Raw genomic sequence first — 23189 nt, forward strand, 5'->3', positions numbered from 1 at the left:
AAGTTTATTAAATATATATATTACTTGAAAATCAGTTTTCTCCCATTGTCCAAGATATATCCCACAGTATAAATCTATTCACTTGCAATTTCAGTATAGCTCTTAATCATTTGAAAGAAGAAACATATCTTATAAATAACTAAAAAGTTCGAATACCAAAATTCAAACCCTACTTCAACTAAAGCCTCAATTCTTTCTTTTTCAAATGAGGACGATATTAAGCTTCCTACCTATGAAGCTAGTACTTACTGGGTGTTTATTATGTTCTAAGAATTTCACAGCTATATTATCTCATTTAGTTACTTTTATCATCATTTTCAGCATACAGGTGTGAAAAATAATGCATACAGAAAATAAGTAGTTATTTAAGCTTACTCATTTAGGAAGTTTTGGAGTGTGTATTTGAATTCTGGTTCTTAAGTACTTTGTATTGGAAAACCATATGATGATTTTTTAAAAATTAAATTTATTGAGGTGACATTTATTTCTACCTGGATAAGGCTTTCTGAACAAATATTACTTGCAACCTGAATTGAAGGATAAGCCTTAGAAATTAAAGAAATTAATGATTATCAGAGCTAAGGGAAGGAAAAATGGCTTATTAGACATTCCAGATTGTGTACTATTCTCAGCAGTAGGTAGGGCTATGAATTAACTTCTCCATCCAGGGCCTGCAAGGCTAATTGTATGGAAATGTATCAGGCAAGATGTGTCCAGAATTTCCCCCCAGATGCCAGACAGTGTTATCAGAAAACCATAGGCTGTGCTTGTGCTCTCTGTTCAAGTGCCACTGTAAAGCAGCGCTGTTGGATAAGCTATGCAGATTCTCATGTGCTCTGGTTAGGTTTCTTGGTCACATGGGCTGAAGGCTGGATTTAGCAATGGGGAAGGTTACCAATTATTTTGTCTGCCAGGGGAGAAACAGCTCCAAGGCCAGTTATTAGTCTTTAAAGAAATGAAAATCAAAACCTTGTATTTAACCATAATAAAATCTGAGAGTTTTTCTAGACAATAGTCACTGATTTTGATGAATAAATAATAACTAATTGTTAAAAAAAGTGTTTCATATACGTCCAATAGCAAATTTTCAGCAATAAAAGGTAATGAAGTATTGATACATGTTACATGAGCAAACCTCAAAAACATTATGCTCAAGTAAAAAAGTCAGACAAAAAACACATCTCGTATGATTCTATTTGTGAAAACTATCCAGGCTGGACAATCCATAGAGACAGAAAGTAGATAATTGGTTGCCTAAGATAGGGGGTGAGACTATAGAGTGACTCTGAACAGGCACAAGTTTTCTTTTGGGGGTGATTGGGATTTAGAACATTGAAAATGTTCTAAAAATGGGTGACTTCTATGGTATTTTATTATATTATCATAAATTTCATGGATTAAAAAAAGGTAATTCTATGTGATGTACCTCTTCCCTATATCTCAGGGCTTTGAAAAGTCTTAAAGGTGAGACAAATTTGTTCAAGAGATTTGACTAATGTTTTAGAAGTGCTCTCCAAAGTTTTTATAGATAGTTACTATGATACTTTACTGGAAAAATAAATGAGAGGAGGGAGATATAAAAAAGGGATTTAGGAAAAATGAGTAGTGGGTGTACAGAAATTCTCTTTTATTTTTGTACCTTTTTCTGAAAAGTAAGTCTGAGATTATTTTGTAATAAAAAAGTTTAAAATATTCAATCAAATAAAAGGAGATAAGTCATATTGTAAATATTTGTATCATCATCCTCAGGGTTATTACTTATGGATAATTTTCATATTAATTTTGACACTATCCCTGTGGCAAAGTAAAAAGCCCTTGCTTTCAGGTAGCATAAAGATGAAAAGATGACAAATGAAACTCAAAGTGTACATACTACCAAAAATAAACTTTAGTAATATTGCTCTGTGTGTTATCAATCATGTGTTATTATTAATATTACTGATTACATCAAGGTAGAAGCTCATAGGGAGAAAGGAGGCAATTTCCCAGGCAAAGAATTTATTTTTTGTCCTATGACCATTAGGAAATAATTTAGATGGCTAATTGGCAGGAACATTTGTCTTTGGGTAGTAGCTGTTCTAATACAAAAACTAAATAATGGAAAAAACTACAATTAAAATTTAAGTATGGATGCTATACAAATAAAAACAAACAGAAGAAAAGAGGGAGGGAGGGAGGGAAGGTGGGAAAAGGGAGAGAGAAAGAGATACAGACAGACAGACACAGACAGACAGAGAGGATGGCAGGAAGAGAGGAATGAAGAAAGAATGGAAGGAAGGGAAGAATAGAAGAAAGGGAAGACTTTAGATCACACTTTGACACTACATTTTTCATGTTCTAACCTCTATGGCCAAATTCTCAAAAACCAACCAACCAACAAACAAGCAAATAATAAAATAGTCACATCACTTTCATCGAATAATTCAAATTTCCTTCATGAATTTTTAAAACATTGATTACGTTCTCACTGCTCTGCAAACAATTTATGTTGTTTTCCCTTGTTTTCTTCCTAAATCTAATGGATACTTTGAGTACCCAATTTAAGTCACTTTTGTGCAGTTCTGACATATTAATTTTCTTCTTTAAAATAACTTTATGTGGGCTCATTGATATCATGCTCCTTTAATATTTTTATTGCTTTTTTTGCACACTACTGTTGGTGATTCAACTGTATCTTGTTATATTGTTGAAGTTTTTTTTAGTATACTCATACTATTTTTTTTTACTTGGTCAAATCATCCACCCCCATGATCTCAAACATAATATAAAGAGCTACATATAAAAACATTTTGCAAAAATCTTCTAAATACGACACATAACAAATTGCTAAAACATTTAATTATGTATTAATTATACATAGTTAATTATGCATTATCTGTGAAATACTCAAAATATATTCTCCTCATGTGTATATTTTATTTTTTTCCTCAGATTCTTTCAGTAAATCTTTTCTTATGGAAAAGTTTCAAGTATGGCACAAAAAATTTTTTTCTGAATCATTTGAGAATGTTTCCTATTTGAGAATAATGATGCCCCATTATTTTCAAATTCTTTAATGCACATTTTCTAAGACATTCTCCTATATAATGATAATACAACCAAGTTATAAAATTACTACCATCGAATTTTTAGAACCCACACAAGTTTCTCCAGTTGTACCATTAAGGTAATTTATAGAGAAAAAAAATCCAGTTCAGAGTCCTGTGTGTGCATTAGTGGTCCTTCTTTCTAGTCTCTTTCTTTCTGAAAGCTTCTCAAACATTTTTTGTTTTGTATGATACAAACTTTTGAAAATAATAGGTCAAGTGTTTTATAGAATCTCCTCATTTGGGTTTTTTTGATGCTTCCTCATGGTTAAGTTCGGATTGTACAAAATGTCATGAGTGAGGCTCTGTTCTTCTCATACATCTGTTTAGGTTGTGTGTGGTATGAATTTGTCCCATTACTGATGGTGGTCACTGTGATTATTTGATTAAGGTGAGGTCTGCTAGAATTTGTCAATATGAAGTTATATATTTTCCTTTGGAATTTAATAAGTGTTGTGTCAGAGAAACTTTGAAACTATGAAATACCTTATAGTTATCATTGTTTTATAATGTTTTAGTATATATTTAGCTGTCGCTATCATTCAATTCATTCCAGGTTTGGCCAGTGGGAGCACCATAATCTTGCTTTTGTTATCTTTTTGAAATATGTTCATTATTCTTTTAGCATGTCTTTGCTTTTTGGTACAACAGTCTATTCAATGTACTTTTATTAGCCGAACCTGTAATCATCCATTTTCCCAAGAAGCAGATAAATGAATTTGCAAGTATGGAATCTGTGAATAATGAGGATTGACTATACTTTCAATTCAATTGATTGTACTTTTAAAAACCACATAGGTTTTGTTCTAGTGTTTTTTTGCCTTTGGTAATATTTGTAACTTTAGTCTTCAACAGTGAGAAAACTGGATCCCAGTAATTTTAATATATTTACTTATTTGATCACTCTCCTTGTATATGATTAATCTCTTTTTGCTTGACTAAATCCTTTCTTGTGTGGGCAACCATTTAACATGGACTTTGACACCCTTACCCTGTCAACCCTCATCCCACTTGGGTTCTACACCCTGTGCTGGTCTGATAGTCCTACAATTTCTGAGAAAGTCCGCATGTGCAATGTCATTCTCATCTTGCTTGGGCTCTGACTCCCCATGCCAAGCCACTCCATACATGTTTATGCCTTATTAAACTTTTCAAATTCTGATACTCCATCTCTCCTCCTTGGAAACACCCCGTTCTTTCCACTTGGGCTCTGACTCCACATGTTGAAAGCTGTCCTTCCACAGCAGAAACCCTCCTCATTCTGCTTAGTATCTGACATATCATCCTGGATTTCTCCTTCACCTGGATGCTTTCCTACTTTCCTCAACTTATTCAGGCTTTGATATTACATTCTGGTCTACTGCTGATTCCTCCCCCCAACTCCTTCTAGTTTCTCTCTCTCTCTCTCTCTCTTTCTTTCTTTTAAAAACTTTTAAAATGCACATGCATGCAAACACACACACACGCACACACACACACACGCCAGTGTGCAGGTTGTTTCCATGTCTTCCCCAAGTAATGGTTTTCTAGTTTAATCTCATTATAGTCACTTTGGGTGATTTCTACTATTTTGACTATATTAAGGTATACCTTATGACTCAAAATGTGCCCTATCTTACTGAATGTTCCATATTCAGAATGTTCCATATTCAGAACTTGAAGAGAACGTTTCTTGTGCTGTTTTTAAAATGGATCATCAATAAATATTAATTAGATAAAGTTAATTGATAATGCTGCTTGACGGAGAGAGAATAATATGTGGAGGAAGCAAACGCTTCCTATAATCGTGTGATAAATCTCAGACTTTTAGTGGGCCTGAGTCTTTAGGTTGCAACATTCATTGGTGCTTATTTACTTCCTCCTCCCCTTTAGGTGAGACAGGAAGGATAGAGGGGCTCAAACTTGATAACTCATCTTCTCTCCTCTAAGCTAAGTTCTGTCAAAGTCTTTTTTACTAGAGATTAAACTTTTATTATAGACAGCACATTGTGGATACCTTTATTCTCCATCTGCTAGAGCAGATGATTTTGTTTTCTTGATTTTTCACTGTGAGAATATTTTTTTGCAGGGGGGGATAGTTATTGGAGGTAAAGTTCATAAAGTGCCAGCATGAGCTTATAGTTCCTGAGCTCTCAGAAATTCATAAAAAATGCTGGCTAAGTATTTCTCCCAATTTATGGCTTCCTCAGCCTCTGCTCCAGACAAGCTGATGTTGATTGAGATTCACTTTCTTCACCTTTCTCTCTGTATTTCTGGATGGTGGTTCACCTTGTGACTTTAATTCTCTGACAGATTCAAGTGAAGTCATGACTTTTAGTTTGTTTAGTTTTAATTGATGGCATAAAAATGAGAATGATAATTTCTAAAGTCTTTACATGTTGGAACTGAAAACAGAAATCTAACAATATGATTTAGAAATTTAAAAAATTAATGCAATTATAATTTTATTAAAAAATTTATCTATTCAGAGTTAAATCTGAAAAAAACTTGGTCAAAATCTGAACAAGGAAAATTCCATAATACCCATGGAAAAATTGAAGAATAACAAATAAACAGGAATGTTCCATTTTCATGGGTTAGAAGACATTTCAATTCTCATCAACTTGATTTTTAGATTAAAAACAATCTCAACCAACATTTGAGCAAGCTTTATGCACATATTGACAAGTATATTCTAATATTTATATGTAAAGGAAAAGGAACTATAGTAGCCAAAGCAAATTTAATAAAGAAGAACTAATTTGGAAAACTCATTCTGCTGAATTTTAAGACATTTTATAAAAACAGTAATTGAGGCAATGGGGCATTTGTGAAAAGATAAACACATAAATTAATAGAACAGAATAGAGAGCTCAGATAGATCACATCAATATATTCAACTAATTTTTAGCAAAAGTTCAAAAAATTCAATTGAGAAAAGTTAGTCTTTTCAAAAAATTGTGCTGTAAGATAAAAATAATCTTGACACCTTATATAAAAATTAACTTAAAATGGATCATAGACCTAAAGGTAAAATGTAAAACTTCTAGGAGAAAACAATGTTGTGATCTTTGGTTGGACAATGAGTTTGTAGATATACTGAAAATACACAATTCTTTAAAAATAAGAAAATTGAACTATGTCAAAATTAAAAAAATAAAACTTTTGCTTTTTTTTGGTCACAGTTAAGAGAAAGAAATGACAGTTTACAAAATGAATATACCAATTTGCAAATCATAAATCTGCTAAGGATTTTGTAATTAAAATATATAAAGAGATTTCCAAACTCATTAAGAATAAAACAATATCACAAAAGGGAAAATTACTTGAATAAGCACTTCACCAAGATATATATGTATATACATACACATATATGCATATATATATATATATACACATACACACACACATATATGACAAATAAGCATATGAAAAAGTACAAAAAAGTATTTGTCAGAAGGGAAATACTAATTAAATTCGCAATGATATATCACTACACTCCTATTAAAATAGCAAAGCAAAATAAAACAAATAAAAAATCTAATCATACCTCATATTAGCCAAGATATGAAGGAACTTTAATTCTCATACATCACTTACACTGGTTAGAGTATCAATAGTACAGTTGCTTTGGAAGACATGTTGACAATATTTTAGAAAGTTAAATAAATATCTACCTTATGATCTAGCCATTTCATTCTTAGCTATTACCCAAGATCAAATATCGGGTTTATGACTTTAACCAGTCCATTTCAATAATTTCCAGTTGAAAATGCATGCCATTTATGTTATATATCGGGTTTATGACTTTAACCAGTCCATTTCAATAATTTCCAGTTTAAAATGCATGCCATTTACGTTATATAGAAAGATATAAAAGATAAAATTATTGAGAGAGTCAGAAAAGGAAGAAATCTCTTATAGGATAAAGAGATGCATGAAAATAGAGAATAATAATATGAAGTATAGAAAAGAAAAAGCAAAACTAAAATAATTGTACAAAAGTAAATCATTTAGAGAGGGGCTAAATAAGGTAAAATGTACAAAAATGTTATGATTCCACTTTATTGTTTCTCTTACTTAAACTTTATGTCCCATAAAGTTAGATGACTTTAACCAGTCCATTTCATTTGGGATCTTATGACCCTTTGGGGGTAGTGAAAGGAACAACTGTACCCAAGAGAAAAGTTACTCATACCTTTTATATTTTCTTGAGGCTGCTGCCAGCTATGGTAGCAGTAGACATCTGTGATCATACATTATCTTCCTTTAGAAATGAACAGAGACTCCCAGAATTCCAGTCCAAACCCCATATGCCCACTAACATTATCGTTTCTGAATAAAACCCTCTAGTCTCCAAGTATTGTTAGTTACTAGCACTGGAAAATCTATGTCTAGACAACAGGTTTTTGTCCTAAAGGATAGAGAATCAGGTCTCTATTTTTCTGAGTTTATAACACTAAAAGAAATTGTATTGTATTATATTATACTTTATTTTCTTCTCAAAAGCAAACATTACTAGAAATTAGGGGATCACAAACTGATCTAATTTGCAACATCTCTCTAGAAATATTCCACTTTATCTTAATGTCTGCTATCTTTATCTCAAACTTAAATAGTTCCAGATTTATTCTCACTGGTTTTCCTGGCCTAGAAGTTGACTATCTCTGGCTCTCCATTCCTTTTTCTTCCATCTACATTATAGTTTTCCTGGGAAACTGCATGGTGCTGCATGTAATCCGGACTGAGTCGAGCCTGCACCAGCCCATGTTCCACTTCCTGGCCATGCTGGCCCTCACCGACCTGTGCATGGGGCTGTCCACGATGTATACAGTGCTTGGGATTCTGTGGGGGTTCATTCAAGAGATCAGCCTGGATGCCTGCATTGCCCAGTCCTATTTCATCCACGGTCTGTCCTTCATGGAGTCCTCCGTCCTCCTTGCCATGGCTTTTGACCGCTATGTTGCCATCTGCCACCCACTACGCTACTCCTCCATCTTAACTAATGACAAAATCATGAAAATCGGGGTGGCAATCTTATGCAGGAGTACTTTACTCATACCTCCAGTCATCATTCGCCTAAAGTTCTTAAATTACTGCCGTCCCCACATCCTCTCTCACTCTTTCTGCCTGCACCAGGACTTAATTCGAATGGCCTGTTCAGACATCCGCTTCAACAGCATCTATGGGCTGGCCCTGGTGATCAGCAACCTGTTGCTGGATGCAGTACTCATACTCATCTCCTATGTCATGATCTTGCGTGCAGTCTTAGCTATCGCATCACAGGAGGAGAGAATCAAGTCCTTGCAGACCTGTGTATCTCACATCTGTGCTGTTTCGATTTTCTACATCCCCATCATTGGTCTGACCATGGTGCACCGCTTTGGGAAACATCTCTCACCATTGGTTCATGTCCTCATGGGCCACATCTATATCCTTTTCCCACCCTTGATGAATCCCATTATTTATAGCATCAAGACCCAGCAAATACGAAGGAGAGTCCAGAGATTGTTTTACTTGAAAGAAATGAAATTGTTGAGATCAAATGTGAATATTTAAAAGCAAACAAGTGGAGCTCAGAAGGGTAAGAGTGAGTAAATAATTAAAAATGAATTTACTGGCTTCTATTTGTATAATGTTTTACATGTCGTACTTTCCATTTTTCCCACAGCCATCATGTTAGTGACATTGACATGGATTATATTGTGATCAATTTTATTAATCATAAAATACACATATAATAGACTGAGAATCCTATTAATGTATGAAACAGATTATCTATTAAAATTTATATCTTACTATAGCCACTTGAATGAGGACCGTTTTGGGGTCCACCCAATATGGAAAAGGTAAATTTTACTGATTAAAATCCTTTAAATAATTACTAAAGGATCAACAATTGTCTGAATCCATTTCACTACTCTAGGTAACATTCTTATTTATTGTTTAGCTATCATCTCTACTATCCAGTTTAGCCACATGGTCATGTAGTGGTGTAAGCATCATAGGGATACTGAACTATTTGGATAATTTAAAAAGTAGTGGAACAAATAAATGACAAAAATCTAATTTGAATGCTCTTTGCCCACTAGCCAAACATTCTTTCCCTGCTTCTATCCTGTGAATAGTAACTGAACTGCATATAGACAACTGTAATTGCCAGGGTAGAAAGAAAGAAACTTTTATGATTAGTTTGTTTATCCAAATAATACCAATAGCAACCACCACTTGGAAATCACTTAAAAATGTTTATTATGAATCCATATCTCATTTAAATCTTTGGCCCCAGTTTTAAAAAAAAGAAAGTGAAAGAGCATAATGTGTTTTTATGGCCAAGTAATATAAATTTGTTTATAATTTACCTCCCCATCAAGATTCTGTGGTAGATATTATTTTTTATTATATGCATTGAAAGTTTAAAACACACAAAGGTTTAATAATATGTCCTAATTTTAGGAGGTAGTAGGCTATGGGATTTGGATTTTTTTGTATCAGTTTCAAATCACATGACAGCTTTCCTAGCTTCTTTCTGTGTGTTTTAATATACACTCTATTAAATGGTCATGCAACCGTTATAAAACATTTATGTAAAAAGAAGTAGAAAAATCACCAAAGTAAATTATGGGTAGTAATATAGTACACACATTTGGACTCTATTAATATCTATATGTTTCCTCAAAATATTATTACCACAATGATATTTACATAACCTACTTAATATAGTTAAGGCAAGTTTATTTTTGAGGTATAATTACAAATAGTAATTCACTCTGTTTATATGTACATGCACAGTTTGATGAGCTTGAAAAATATTTACAGTAATGTAATTATCACCATAATCAAGTATATAATATTTTTATCATCTCCAAAAGCACCTTTTTACATCTTTGTGGTCACCCTTTCCCCATAACCCTGTGTCTGGCAACCACTAATCAGATTTCTGTCATATAGTTTGTCTTTAAGAGTAGATCATGCAAATTAAATCATAAATAATGTAATCTTTCACGTCTGGAGTCTTTCACTTGCAATAATGTTTTTGAAATCCATTCTTGTTGTTACTTGTATCTGCGATTTATTTTTATTGTTGATTCCTGTTCCATTGTATCATAAACAACCAATTTTTTTATTCATCACTTGATTGGCATTTCAGTGTTCCATAGTTTTGATTTTGAATAAAGCTGTTATAGCATACACAACTTATGATTATAAAAGTATTTCTTCAAAATCAATAGAGTTTATTTTTAGTGTTTATATCTTTACTATTAAAATACAACTATCACAGTAATAATAATAATGATAATAATAATAATAATAAAGCAGTAATAATAATAATGATAATAATAATAATCATAAAATAATGTTTTGTTTATATTCATGAGATGCCTATTATAGGTCAGGCATCATGGAAGCACTCAGCAATGATTCTTGCTATTAGTCTTCAGAGCAAATCTATGAGGTAAATCATAATCATTTAATTTTGCAGATGTGAGAATTGAGGTAATGAGATTTTAAATTACTAGAAAAAGTGGTGGGGTAATATGGTTTCACAGTACTTTTACTACTGCTATTACTGTTTCATTTTACATTGTAGTTATTTCCTCATTCTATTTATTTTTTTCAGTGGTGGTTATAGTGGGAGTTAAGAATTTTAAATTGTGTATTGATGTAAATATGAGTTTCAAATTAATCAGTTGCAACATTATTTAATAGACCATTTTTTTTTCTGTCAGCTAATATTATGATATACCAAAATCTTGTGGAATAGGTATTGTACTTTATATTCAAAAAGTCAGATGTGGTGAGTTTTGTTTTGTTTTGTTTTTTAGTTTATCTTGTTCCATCAACATTACTATGTCAATGGTTGTCTGAAATACCAACCTTCCACTTAAAAGTCCATTAAAGTTTGAGTTTAAAAAATATCTTTGTGGTATAACCTAATTTATTTCAATAAATTTTCTTTCAGTTGGAAATTGATATTCTCTGCTAGACTCCTGCTTTTCTCCATAGATCTCTGCCATTTGCTCCAAACTCTATACAAGTCTCTTATCATCTACAGTAAAAGGGAAGCCACATGTCACTGAGGAATTGGTTGAGAGAACTGGATGAGCCTCTGGTCTAAGCCTGCAATATTTGGCTGACCCTTGTTGAATAAATATCATCTTAACCTTCTCACTGAGTCTGAGACTTTATCCTTTCTTCACCCTCTGCTGAATGTTGCCTCATTTTCTCCTGATCCGCTTAGTGACCCATCTACTATGATGGTGTTTACTCTATAAGGCCTGAAACCTGATCCATTTTCTCTAACTTCCCTGATGCGAACATTTTTTTATGACCCTTGACTACAGAATCATTTTTCTCTAGCCAATGCAACTCCTTATACAACTTCACTAGTCAACATTTACCATGATTTTCGTGTTCCCCACAGTGCTGTAAAGAACTCCTTGATCCATTTGTTGCCTTGTGAAGGAGAAGGAAAACAGTTTTCTTACCGAATATGCCACATGGTCATTTTTACTCAAACGCTGACATAAAATATCTTGCTGGGAAATCTCCCTTAGATATTTAAACAGAAAATAGGATATTAATCTCCCTCTGCTTTTAGTTTCTCTCTGAAAACACATTGGGTTTCTATCCTTTCATGCCCTGACATTGAATGAGGGCCAGAGAATGTGCAGCTGAAACTGGGACCTTTGAAGAGTGTACCTTCCCTACTTTCCTTTTCTTTCTGTGTCAGTCTCTCCGACCTTGTGCTGAAGTGGGTTCCAGTACTCCTCTTTTGTGTCCTTCACATCCCAACCTCCTTCCTCCCTATCCTTGTTCAGGCTGGCACCAAAATCACTTATGACATTAGGACTCTAGTGAAAGAAAGAAAATAGTATTCAAAAAAAGGAGATACACACACACACACACACTACATATATGGAATTAAAAATTAAAAGTATATGTTCAAACTGGTTTCAATGAACTCTTTTCCTACAGTAATATGTTCCAATTTTGGTAACTTCTCCTCACAAAGTAATGCTAACATGTTTTTGGCATAAGTTAAGCTTTTTTCTATTGTACATTTAAATCAATTCTCAAGCCAATATGACCCTGCAAATGTGTAAACTAAATTTTATTACTATATTTATAAACGATTCCTAACATTTATTGAATATTACATTTCAGATATTATTATAAGTGTTTTATATATACTTCCTCAATTAAAAAACATGGAGACATATATACAATAACTTTTTTGAGATTTTATACTTAGGATCCCCGGAGCAACAATTCGATTACTGGCAGTCTGACTTCGATTTGATTCGATTACTGACTTCAGATTGCTCTCTTAGTCTCCAACCTACACTGTATCCTAATGTCTAAAACTAATATTTCCTAATTAATTACATAAAAATAATCACAGTCAATCAATTATACTTTAACTGTTGTAACAAAACTCAGTATTACACAGAATCTAAGGTGCTCTTCCTCTGATACTGTCCTGAACAAAATTAGCAAAAAGAGTAAGGTTTTAACATGATTTTATTTACTCAAACATTTATTGCTATTATGCTCTCCAAATGCTGGCATGATATAAGATAGCCAACATAATTTTAGGTACTCTTCAGTTAGTGGAGTTACATGGAATGAAGACTAAGCTGTTTAGTATACATCAGCAAAATTTCTTGCTCAAAGAAAAGATCTGGATAACCTTATTCTGAATTTGCTTGGTCTTAACTCCATAAATGATGGGGTTGACAGCAGGTGGTACCACAACATAAAGATTAGCAAGAAGAATATGTACATGGAGTGGTATGTTGTGGCCCCCAAACCTGTGAGCAAAGAATGAAAAAAAGGCTGGGGTATAGAACAGTAGGATAACACAGACATGGGAGCCACAAGTACCCAAAGCCTTGAGTCGAGCATCTTGGGAAGGAATTCTAAACACAGTACAGAGTATAAGGGCATAGGAAATAATGATAAGCACCACATCCAGGCATGTGGAAAATAGTGCCACTATCACCCCATAGTAGATGTTGACTTTGATGCTATCACAGGCTAGTCTGGCAATACCCATATGTTCACAGTATGAGTGACGAATAATGTTCTTCCCACAGTAAGTAAGCCTATAAACCAGAAAAACTAAGGGAAAGCAGATGAAGAGACTCCTAACCACAGATGCAATGCCCATTTTTCCAATGACTGAGGGAGTTAGAATGGTAGTATATCTTAGTGGATAACAGATGGCTACATAGCGGTCAAATGCCATAGCCAGCAATATGGCAGACTCTGCCACAAAGATAAAGTGGAGGAAAAACATTTGAGACACACAGCTACCAAAAGATATATCCCCATCTTGGAACCAGAAGATTGCTAGCATCTTTGGTGTGGTGACTGTGGAGAGAAAGATATCTGCCAGGGCCAACATAGAGAGGAAAAGGTACATGGGTTCATGAAGACTACGTTCAGTGAAGATCAGGAATAGTAAGAGGGCATTGCCTACGACAGCAACTATGTACATAGAACAGATGGGGATGGAGATCCATGTGTGTGCATCTTCCAGTCCTGGGATTCCAATCATGGTGTACCAGATGTCTCTAAGGTTGGTATAGTTTGAAGAGGTTGTCATCTTTTACCGTGTCCTCTGAATCCAGGAACAGAAAAAGGTGGAGGGGGTGAGGGCGGGGGGGAGAGAGAGAGAGAGAGAGAGAGAGAGAGAGAGAGAGAGAGAGAAGAAAAAGAAGAAGAAGAAGGAGGAGAGGAAGAAGGAGAAGAAGAAAAAAGAAGAAAGAAAGAAGGAAGAAGGAGAAGGAGGGGAGAGGAGACAAAGGGGAGGGGGAGGAGAAGAATTGAGGTTATTTTATCAAGTTGAGTGTGAAATTTGACATTGTATTAAAATTATTGCCTTAAGAAAGAACTGGTAATAAGTACTCAAGGATGATAAGCCAGATAGGCTTCATTGACGTGAAACTCGCCATGGCTTTATAAGGCAATGGTGCTAATGCTACTGGGAATCATAAAGGTAACAACAACAATAATGATAAATGTTTAACGGTTTTGTAATTAGGTCTAGGCATTATGGCCAATATATTATATTTATTGACTTAGCATTGTACATGAAAGTCTCTTGTAAGCTCTTGCACATCATAGTTTTCCTCCTTGGAAAACTATGGTCATTTCTGATGATTAATGACACTTTATTTCCTGGATCCCCAGAAATAAAGTACTCAGGCTACTGTTATGGCCTCTTTGGGAACTCAAAACCACTAAATTAGTGATTATAATTTAATTGGAAGCCTTTCATCATCAAATGAAAAAAGAGAAATAGAAGTCTAGCTAGTCTTGACTTTGCACAATGCTGTACTAATGTTGTGCATATTAGAATGATGTTGCCTCTTTGCATGGTTCCAGTAAGCGTGTGTTTCAGTTAAACCACTACTGTGCAGAGCAAGCACTTGCATAACGTCATTCTAACTCAGCAGAAAATGTCCACTTATATTTCATAAACATTTCATTCCTCCTTCCACTCTCTTGCCTATAATGCTTTTTTCTACTTATGCCTTCTAGTTTGTTTTCAAATGTTTCTTTTTCTTCCTCCCTTTTTTTCCTGCTCAAATTTGAATATCATTACTGAAGAAAAGTGAAAAAAAGCAGCTCATAGATAACAAAATAAGAAAAAAATGGTCATAAGAAAAAAATGGTCGTAAACACATGCAAGAATTAAATAAGTTAATGAACGTGTCTTTAAGTTCACTCTGTGTACAATACTATGCTAAAGAAGGAATTAAATATAAACCATAAATATCCTCTATTTCAAGAATATCCTACCCATGTGAGGATCATGAAACATGGACACAAATAACTACCTCTAAAATCAAATCAGGATGAGAATGACAGGAGATACTTATCACATGTGTATATCACAGAAAACATTACCTTTAATTAGGGCGATGGTGGAAAGATTCATGGAGGTGTTGTCATTAGATCTGCTTAATCAAAAAAAAAAAAACTTCAGGCTTTCAAGAAGCTAAATCTGGAAAGAACAAGCTAAACAATTTAAAAGTTAAAATAAGGAATGTAAGTCACTGTAAAAATCAAGTCATCTAGTACATTTAGATCTAAGAAATACGCATGGACAAGTAGATTGTACCTTGAAGATTCAGAAGTTCAAAAGTCAAGCTAAAGACTTTCGATATGGTTTAGTTCTATACTAAGAATTTATTTATTATTCAATAATATTACCAAGTCTCTAATATTTACCAAGGTTTTCAGGAGAATAAATATGATAAAATTTAAGATTCATCTTTTCAGAGAAGTCTGTTAATGGGCAGTATGCTTATATTTTATTGCTTCCCAATTACACACCTATAAAATTTCTTATTACATATTTTGTATTATTCTTCACCAATACGTCTTCAGTTCCATGATGGTTAGGAGTATATATTCAGTATTTAGTATAATAAATTTTTTGAGTAAATATAGTTTAAAAGACAGCAAGATGGATTGAGAGAAGGAAAACAGCTACCAGGAATTGCTCTGAAAAGCTTTTGCAACAGACCAATGCATATTCAAGAACATGGCCTTGACAGTGAAAACGGAATAGCGAAGAAATATGTTTAAAATAAATAAATAAAATGGAGAATTCCAGGTGATAGTTTAGATGAGGGACAAATAAAAGTCCATAAAATATTTTGAGACATTTTGTCTGAAAAAAATAGAGATGCCATTAATCAATATTAAGAAGTAGAATAAGAGATGCTGGATTTAGGGAAGGTTGATGCAATTGTTTTGAAACTATTAATATATCACATGTCCATGGAACCACTAAGGAAATAAAGATGGCAGACTGTCTCAAACTTGCATAATACACTGGGAAGAGGATGGGACTAGGCGTGAGGCACTATCTGAGCTGTGGCCTCAGCTATGCCACCAACCAATTGGGACTTTGGTAGAAATGTTTCACCATTCTGAACTGTCATCCATATAGGTTGGAATGAAACTAGCTCATAAATATGTTATCTTCTAGATACAAAAATCTAAAATTCGATCACAGACCTGGAGCTCAAATCAAAAAAAAAAAAAGGCAAAAACATATTTATATATATCATATGATATATTTCAGTTCCACTATAAGTCTACATATTAGATTCAAAAAAGAATGATAAATTCTGAATATTAAATCTCTTCCTTAGCTGTATCTCCAATACAAAGTCTATTTCATCACAGTGACAACCTTCAATCACTTGCTCTTTTTAATCAAAAAGATACATTTTATTCCCCATGTTATTTATATTGTTAAACTATTTTTGATCATTTATATAATTTAATCCTCACAAAATACCATTTACTTATAATAATAACCCAACAAAATGGTTACTAGTATGATCTCCTTTTCACAAATTAAGAATCTATGGCACGAGTAGGTTGAATAATTTTTCTAAGTTTACACAGCTAGTATCTAACCAAGCAGAGATGAAACAGATCATCTTGCTCTAAAACATGCTTTTAATACACTGCTGTATTTGCCACCTGTGAGCAATCCCTTCTTCAAACTTTCTCCTTTGATTTCCAGTGTTGTTATTATTACTATTATGTGCCACTTCCTAACTGTTGTGTTGAGAGTAGAATTTAAAATAAAAATATTAGACTTTCACTAGTGTAGTGTTGCTTACCAAAAAAAGGAAGTTTCACTAATGCTTCCTTTGATTTTTTTTCCTTTTTCTTTCCAACTATTTGTATCCTTCTTTCTCATACCCTGGACTTCTGATTTATGTCATATTTTATTCTTTCCATTTTCTTTACCATCTTATTTTACCTTGCCCCAATTAGGTAGATAAGCAATCTCTCAAATATAAACAACAATAACTGGAAGTTGCCATGAAACCCTCCTGATATTCCAGCTCTTGCTGTCCTGTGAAATCGGCTTCCACACTCACTATACCTATTGTGTCTTAATCCCTTTTCTGTTTTGGATGAAATGAAGCAAACTGTTCCAAAGAGAGTTTTAATTGACTAGCTAAATTAATAAAGAAAAATCACACAGAAGCCTGTGAAGTAGAATTTTAAAAAATCTCAGTGATATCTCTTCACTCATAGGAAATTTTACCTGTGACCAACTATAGTTAAGCCAACAAAATCCCAGGCCCTTTTCTTCTGTTGATTCTCATTTGGAATTACTCAATCTTTCACATTCTGAATCAATTCTTCCTCATAAAGACTGACTCTTTCAAGAGTCATACACCATCTTTCTGCAAAACCTTCATTGGCTCAAAAGAGGATGATCTGGTCAGGCAGTCAGACATTCCAATCACAAGATGACAAATATCATTTCACAAGCACAGACATTCCTCCATCCTCTGCCTTGGATCACCTTAAGCCGTGGCTCTGGGCAGGCACTATTAACAGTGACATACATGGCAGAAAATTTGTCACAAGTCCTTTCCTCTGTACCAGCAGTGCATCTAATCTGAAACCTGAAAAATATGGGATACCATCTAAGTACAGCAGTCACCTGCTGTCCAATATAAAATACCAGGTGCTTATTATCTTCTCTATTCCACAATGCGACCTCCTGAGGCCTCACAAGAGAGGTTAACTGTTCTTGATCTAGGTCTCAATGCTGTCTCGGAGGTTGTTTTTTATAGCTTTCTCTATCCCAGGAGACCTAAGATCCAGGAGAAATGGAGAATCCAGGAAGTGTCTCTGTTCTTCAGAGCTCTTGGTCCTTTTCATAAGACCAGGAAAGACCCAGTGAATGGATAAATAGGCTTGTGAAAAGACCATGATTCTTAGATAATCCTGGGGCATTAAACAACAGCTCTGTCAATGGCAGCAACTCACACGGAGAATGCACTGAAAGACACAAACCACATAAATATGAGATATTGTTGAGGTTTCCTCCTATTAAATGTATAAATTTTTGTGAGAGTGTAATTGTCAGAGCAGGAGGGTCAATTTTTTAGTGTTGAGAGAACTTGCTCCTGAAAAATGCACAAAATCCATGGGCATGGGGAATAAAGCAATTCACCACCAAATATTTCTAAAATCTTTTTTTTGTTGTTGTTAAACCTCAATCAAATACAGGTATGTAAATGAGTATATAATCATTAACTCCTACTCACTATCTAGAAAGGGTGGTAGGTATGTGTGGAAAAAGATGTTTTTAATATTAACTTTCACTGCCATAGAATTTATTATTTAAAAAACATTTTCTGATGCATTATTTCTTTTAAATTCACAAAAATTCTCAGTATTATAATTTTTCATCAGCTAAATGAGGAAATTGAAAAGCTGAGTCACTTTGTTCACCTGCACATATAGTAAGTAACAAAGCTGAAAATGAAATGCAGGTTCTCCATTGCCAAATCTCATGCTCTTCTTAGATAATACTCTATTATTAATAAAAATCTAGAGTGATCAAGTAGAAAAATAAGTGCTTCTCCAATGGAGTCATTAAGTCATTCATTTGAAGTTAGAAGGTATTCAAAATAATTTATTATTGAACTACTATGCAAATAGCATAGGACTATAAAGATTATAATTACACTAGATGGCAAAGATCCAATACTCCATTATGCATCCACCTCTTCCAAAATTGTAAGAATAAAAAAAAGAACACCAATTTGAAAGGAGTGGAATAAATAAGTATAGAAATGAATATTTAGTTATCTATAAATAATAGATGATAAATGATAGATAGATAGATAAAAGATAGAAAGATAAATACCATATAATTTCACTTATATGTGGAATCTAAGGAACAAAAAGAACAAACTAATCAAAAACAGACTCACAAATATAGTGGACAATTTGGTGACAGACAAGGGAGGGAGGTTGAGAGACTGAAAGAATGGGGTGAAAGATTAAAGAAATATAAATTAGTAGTTGATAGGTGGGCATGAAGATGGAGAGCACAGCACAGGGAATGCAGTTAGCATTAATATGATGGCTAAGTGGAGGGCTGGGGGAAGGAGCAATTGGGGAAATCGTTTATGAACAATATAGATGTCTAACCAATGTACTGTATACTTGAAACTAATTTAAATAAATAAATTTATTAAAAAAAGAAAAAAGATAGATGATAGATGAGAGAGAGAGAGAGAGAGGATAGGGATAGCAATAGATAAAGACACAGGTACATGTCACTATATAGCACCATTCAGGTGTAATTGGACAGAGTTTGTCTTTGCCCTGTGCCATAACTCTGACCTTGGTTTTTTCTGATACTCACCTGTGGTTTGCCGTCAGGAATCCAATCTACTCCAGAAACACGATGGATGACTGATGATGTAACCAACATTACACAGTGGTTTTAGGAAACTGAAAAGACAGAAAGGCATATATAATTCATTAATACGAAGAAGTTCGTTAAGACCCACGGAATTACAAGTTGTAATTGTGTTGTTACCTTTCCTTTTTCTCATGGGAGAAGATATAAATTAACAAGTAAATGTGTGACAATAAAGAACAAAAAAAGATAGTTCTTGGAGCTGAACAGAAAGAAATAGAGCCTAAATGCTATGAAGAATCTTCACATGCATTGATTTTGACAATAAACAATGTACAAGTATTTTATCCATTATTCTAAATATTTGTTGATAAATAACTATATCTCATGTGGGCCCATGGATTTTTGTATTACATTTTTTAAACAAAGTTGTTTATACTTACAGGGCCCCACACAAATAAAATATACTTTCCTATGGAGTTTAATATCTAGGAGTGGTTCTGATAGAGACTATTATTATGGAGTTCATATTAGCCTCTAGTGAGAATCAGGAATTCCCTGGGCAGGTTAATTCTGTATAAGACCAGATACGTTAGTATAATCTGTTATACACTTAAGTATTTCCTAAACTAAATACAAATATATAGTTATTAAATGTACTTCTTCATTTGCCTTCATGTCTGTACTTCAGACTCAGTATTCCATGTTTCTGCTTAATTTTTTGATATGAGGAATACAGTTATGACAACTGTTTTAATGTCCTTATCTGCTATTTCTAAAATCTATGTCAGTTCTGGGTCAGTTTTTATTGACTGGGTCAGTTTTATTTATTTTTCTCTTCATTTAGGGTCATGTTTTCGAGCTTCTTTGCATGTATATTTTTTGATCGAATGCCAGACACTGTGAATTTTATCTTGTCAAGTATAAATATAATTTATATTTATAGTAAATTATTCCTAAAACAAGTATTTATATACTTGAAAATATTCTTCAATTTGTATTAATATTTAAATCATCTGGAAACGGTTTGATCCTCAAGGTCTTGTGTTTAAGATTTGTCAGGCATGACCAGACAACATTTAACCTGGGAATAATTACTAATTATTACCTGCTGCTGGAACCTTATTTTTCTAAATTATTAGACTAATGTCCTGTGAGCTATGACTTATTCTAATCTGGATGGGAACAGGCATATATCAGGCCATGTGTGAACATTGGTCCTGATTCCTCTTAACTTTTATGATTGTTTCTTTGGCCTTGGTCAATTTCTTCACACACAGGCACCAATCAATACTCTGATGAATATTTGAGGGAAGCTGCAATACCACGATTGATGAGAAATATATATTTGTTCATTCAGATGATCAAATATATATTTCTCATATATTTGGTCTTCATCCATGGCTACTGGTTCACAGCTTCCAAAATCTTGGAATTTCTTGAGTGATAAGAGCAATGGAAGCATCTTCTGTTATAATATTTGATCTCTTCAGCTCCTGAAATCACTTCAGAGCCATAAAGTAAAAAGAATGTCTTGTTGTTCATAACAAACCTCTTTCCACTATAACTGAATTTATGTTAATGAGATGACTTTTGGAAAGTGCCTAAAGATGAGGACTGGTTTCCAGGAAAACCAACCATGAATAGAGGGTGGGACTTTGAGTTCTACCTTCTGATTTCCCAGAAGACTAGAGGGCCTGGGAGTTGAATCAATTACCAGTGGTTAATGTCTTAATCTATGTAATGAAGCCTTCTTAAAAACCCATAAACAAGGGGATTGAAGAGCATCCAGGTTGGAGAACCATATGCTACCGTGTAGAGCCCCAAACTCCATAAAGAGAGAAGCTACTTTTTCTGGGACTTTGCCCTATTTATCTCTTTATCTGGCTGTTAATTCATATCTTTTAATACTCCGTGTAATAAATTGATAATCTAATGACTAAATGGGTTTCCTGAGTTCTGTGAGCCACTCTAGCAAATTAATTGAACCCAAGGAGGGACTGTTGGCACTTTCCAATACAGCCTGTCAGTCTGAAGAACAGGTGACAGACAAGGTGACAACCTGGACTAGCTAGCATCTGAAGTGGTGATGGGAACAAGGAAGAAAGGACTCTTCTAGGACTGAGCCCTTAACTTGTGGGAGCTGACCCTATTTCCAGGTAGACGGTATTGAAATTGAGTTAAATTGTAGGACACCAGCTGGTGTCACAGAGAATTGCTTCTTGTGGTGACCAGAGATGTGTTTAAACTGAAGTGTTCTGGGTGAAAGTGAAGAAGACACATAAGCTGTTAATTCATATCTTTTAATACTCCGTGTAATAAATTGATAATCTAATGACTAAATGGGTTTCCTGAGTTCTGTGAGCCACTCTAGCAAATTAATTGAACCCAAGGAGGGAGTTGTGGGAACTTCTAGTTTATAACCAGTCAGTCAGACGTACAGATAACAACCTGGACTTACAATTGGTGCCTAAATTAAACCCTAAGAGGGGGCCATGGGAACCACCAATCTGTAGCCAGTTGGTCAGAAGTACAGGTAAAAATATGGACTTGCAACTGGCATCTCAAGTGCAGGATAGTCATATGGGACTGACCTCTTAATCTGTGAAATCTAATGCTATCTCCAGTTAGAAAGTGTCAGAATTGAGTTGAATTATAATAACCCAGCTGGTGCTGGAAAATTGCCTCTTTGTGGTGTGAGAAACCTCCTTTCTCTCCTTATTGTAATTGGTGTCAGAACCTTTGTAGGGGCCTTCTGCAAACTTCCAAGACTCTCTGTGCAGTTCTCTCTTCTCTAATACTTTGTCCAATGAACTCTAGAATCTTTGATCTCCTTTAGTTCTCAGCTACTGTTCTTCAACTCAGGAAGTTCACAGGCTCTGTCTGGGTTTCTGCCACCATGGCTTGGGAACTCTCAAAGCAGTGAGCTGAGGCAATTTTAGGACTTATTTTGTATGTTTCACTCAAGGATTATAGGCCTTCGCTGCCAGATATTCACTGTATTGAAAACTATTGTTTTATACATTTTGTCTAATTATTTTGGTTCCTTTGGACTGAAAGATAAATTCAATCTCTCTTGCTTTGTTTTGACCAGAAGCAGAAGTCCCCATTACTATTTGTTCTTCACTGATCAAGGATGTGTTGAATGACACCATCCTAGGCTTCCTGATAAAGTAGGAAATAAAGATTAAAATTTTAAAAAGAGAAAAAAAGTTACAGCCACAGGAAAGACAAAACAAAAACTTAAAAGGAAATGAAGAAATAACTTACAACTAACAGCTTTATAGGAAAACAAAGAGGAGAAAACTAAAACTTTTAATGAAGCCACACTAACTCAGTTTAACAAACAATCCTATATCTCTCAAAAAAGTACAACATTATAATGTGAAACAATATGATAATGGGCATGCATAACAATGGCAACGAAAGAAATGATGTCCAACTTTCAGCTTCTCAAAAAGAAAGAAAATTACATTTTAAAATGATTTACTTCTAAAATGATCAAAACTGTGTCTGAATACTTAACAGTCACTTAGGAAAAATCACTTCTAAAGAAGAACTTATCACATATTTATGGTGAACAGTAGAGATACGACTGTTTTCATGCTTGAATGTGTGAGAAATTATAAGAACTCTGGAGTATTGAGAAAAACAAGTTTGGTGTGCCCTTGTTTCTGAATAATTTATTTTCGTGACATCGCATGTACAGCACATTGAAAAAACTATCTCAGGGGAATATTTTGATAATCTCCCTCTGGCACCTTCCACCTAAGATTCTCTATTTGTTGCAATAAGTAACTCTAGTGCCTGGCAGACACCTCTATGAGAGGTTTCTAACATCTCACAAGAAACCATCTGTTTTCTGTGTGTGCCAAGGAGGGTGAGACTAAAAGAGAAGACTTGTGCTGCTGAAC

At 34.1% G+C, this 23189-nt stretch overlaps 2 protein-coding genes across 2 annotated transcripts; one reads left to right on the forward strand and one right to left on the reverse strand.

Moving 5' to 3' along the window:
- Positions 1 to 7652: 7652 nt before the first annotated feature.
- On the forward strand, positions 7653 to 12358 carry LOC102892190 (olfactory receptor 51V1). Its single transcript, XM_015592334.1, has 2 exons — positions 7653 to 8599; positions 12322 to 12358. Exons 1-2 carry the CDS (start codon positions 7653 to 7655, stop codon positions 12356 to 12358), a joined length of 984 nt encoding a protein of 327 aa, XP_015447820.1.
- Positions 12359 to 12720: 362 nt separating this feature from the next.
- LOC102878915 (olfactory receptor 52Z1) lies at positions 12721 to 13677 on the reverse strand. The gene has a single exon (XM_006915704.1). It carries the CDS (start codon positions 13675 to 13677, stop codon positions 12721 to 12723), a length of 957 nt encoding a protein of 318 aa, XP_006915766.1.
- Positions 13678 to 23189: the final 9512 nt, after the last annotated feature.

The sequence above is a fragment of the Pteropus alecto genome, unplaced genomic scaffold (genome assembly GCF_000325575.1).
Source record: "Pteropus alecto unplaced genomic scaffold, ASM32557v1 scaffold395, whole genome shotgun sequence".
Lineage (NCBI taxonomy): Eukaryota > Metazoa > Chordata > Mammalia > Chiroptera > Pteropodidae > Pteropus > Pteropus alecto.

Bases quoted from the DNA above. Each gene is read 5' to 3' on its own strand.
- LOC102892190 (XM_015592334.1), top strand. From the start codon at position 7,653: ATGTCTGCTATCTTTATCTCAAACTTAAATAGTTCCAGATTTATTCTC. The intron at 8,600-12,321 runs GTTGAGATCAAA...TTTTATACTTAG, and splicing joins TACTTGAAAGAAATGAAATT to GATCCCCGGAGCAACAATTC.
- LOC102878915 (XM_006915704.1), bottom strand. From the start codon at position 13,677: ATGACAACCTCTTCAAACTATACCAACCTTAGAGACATCTGGTACACC.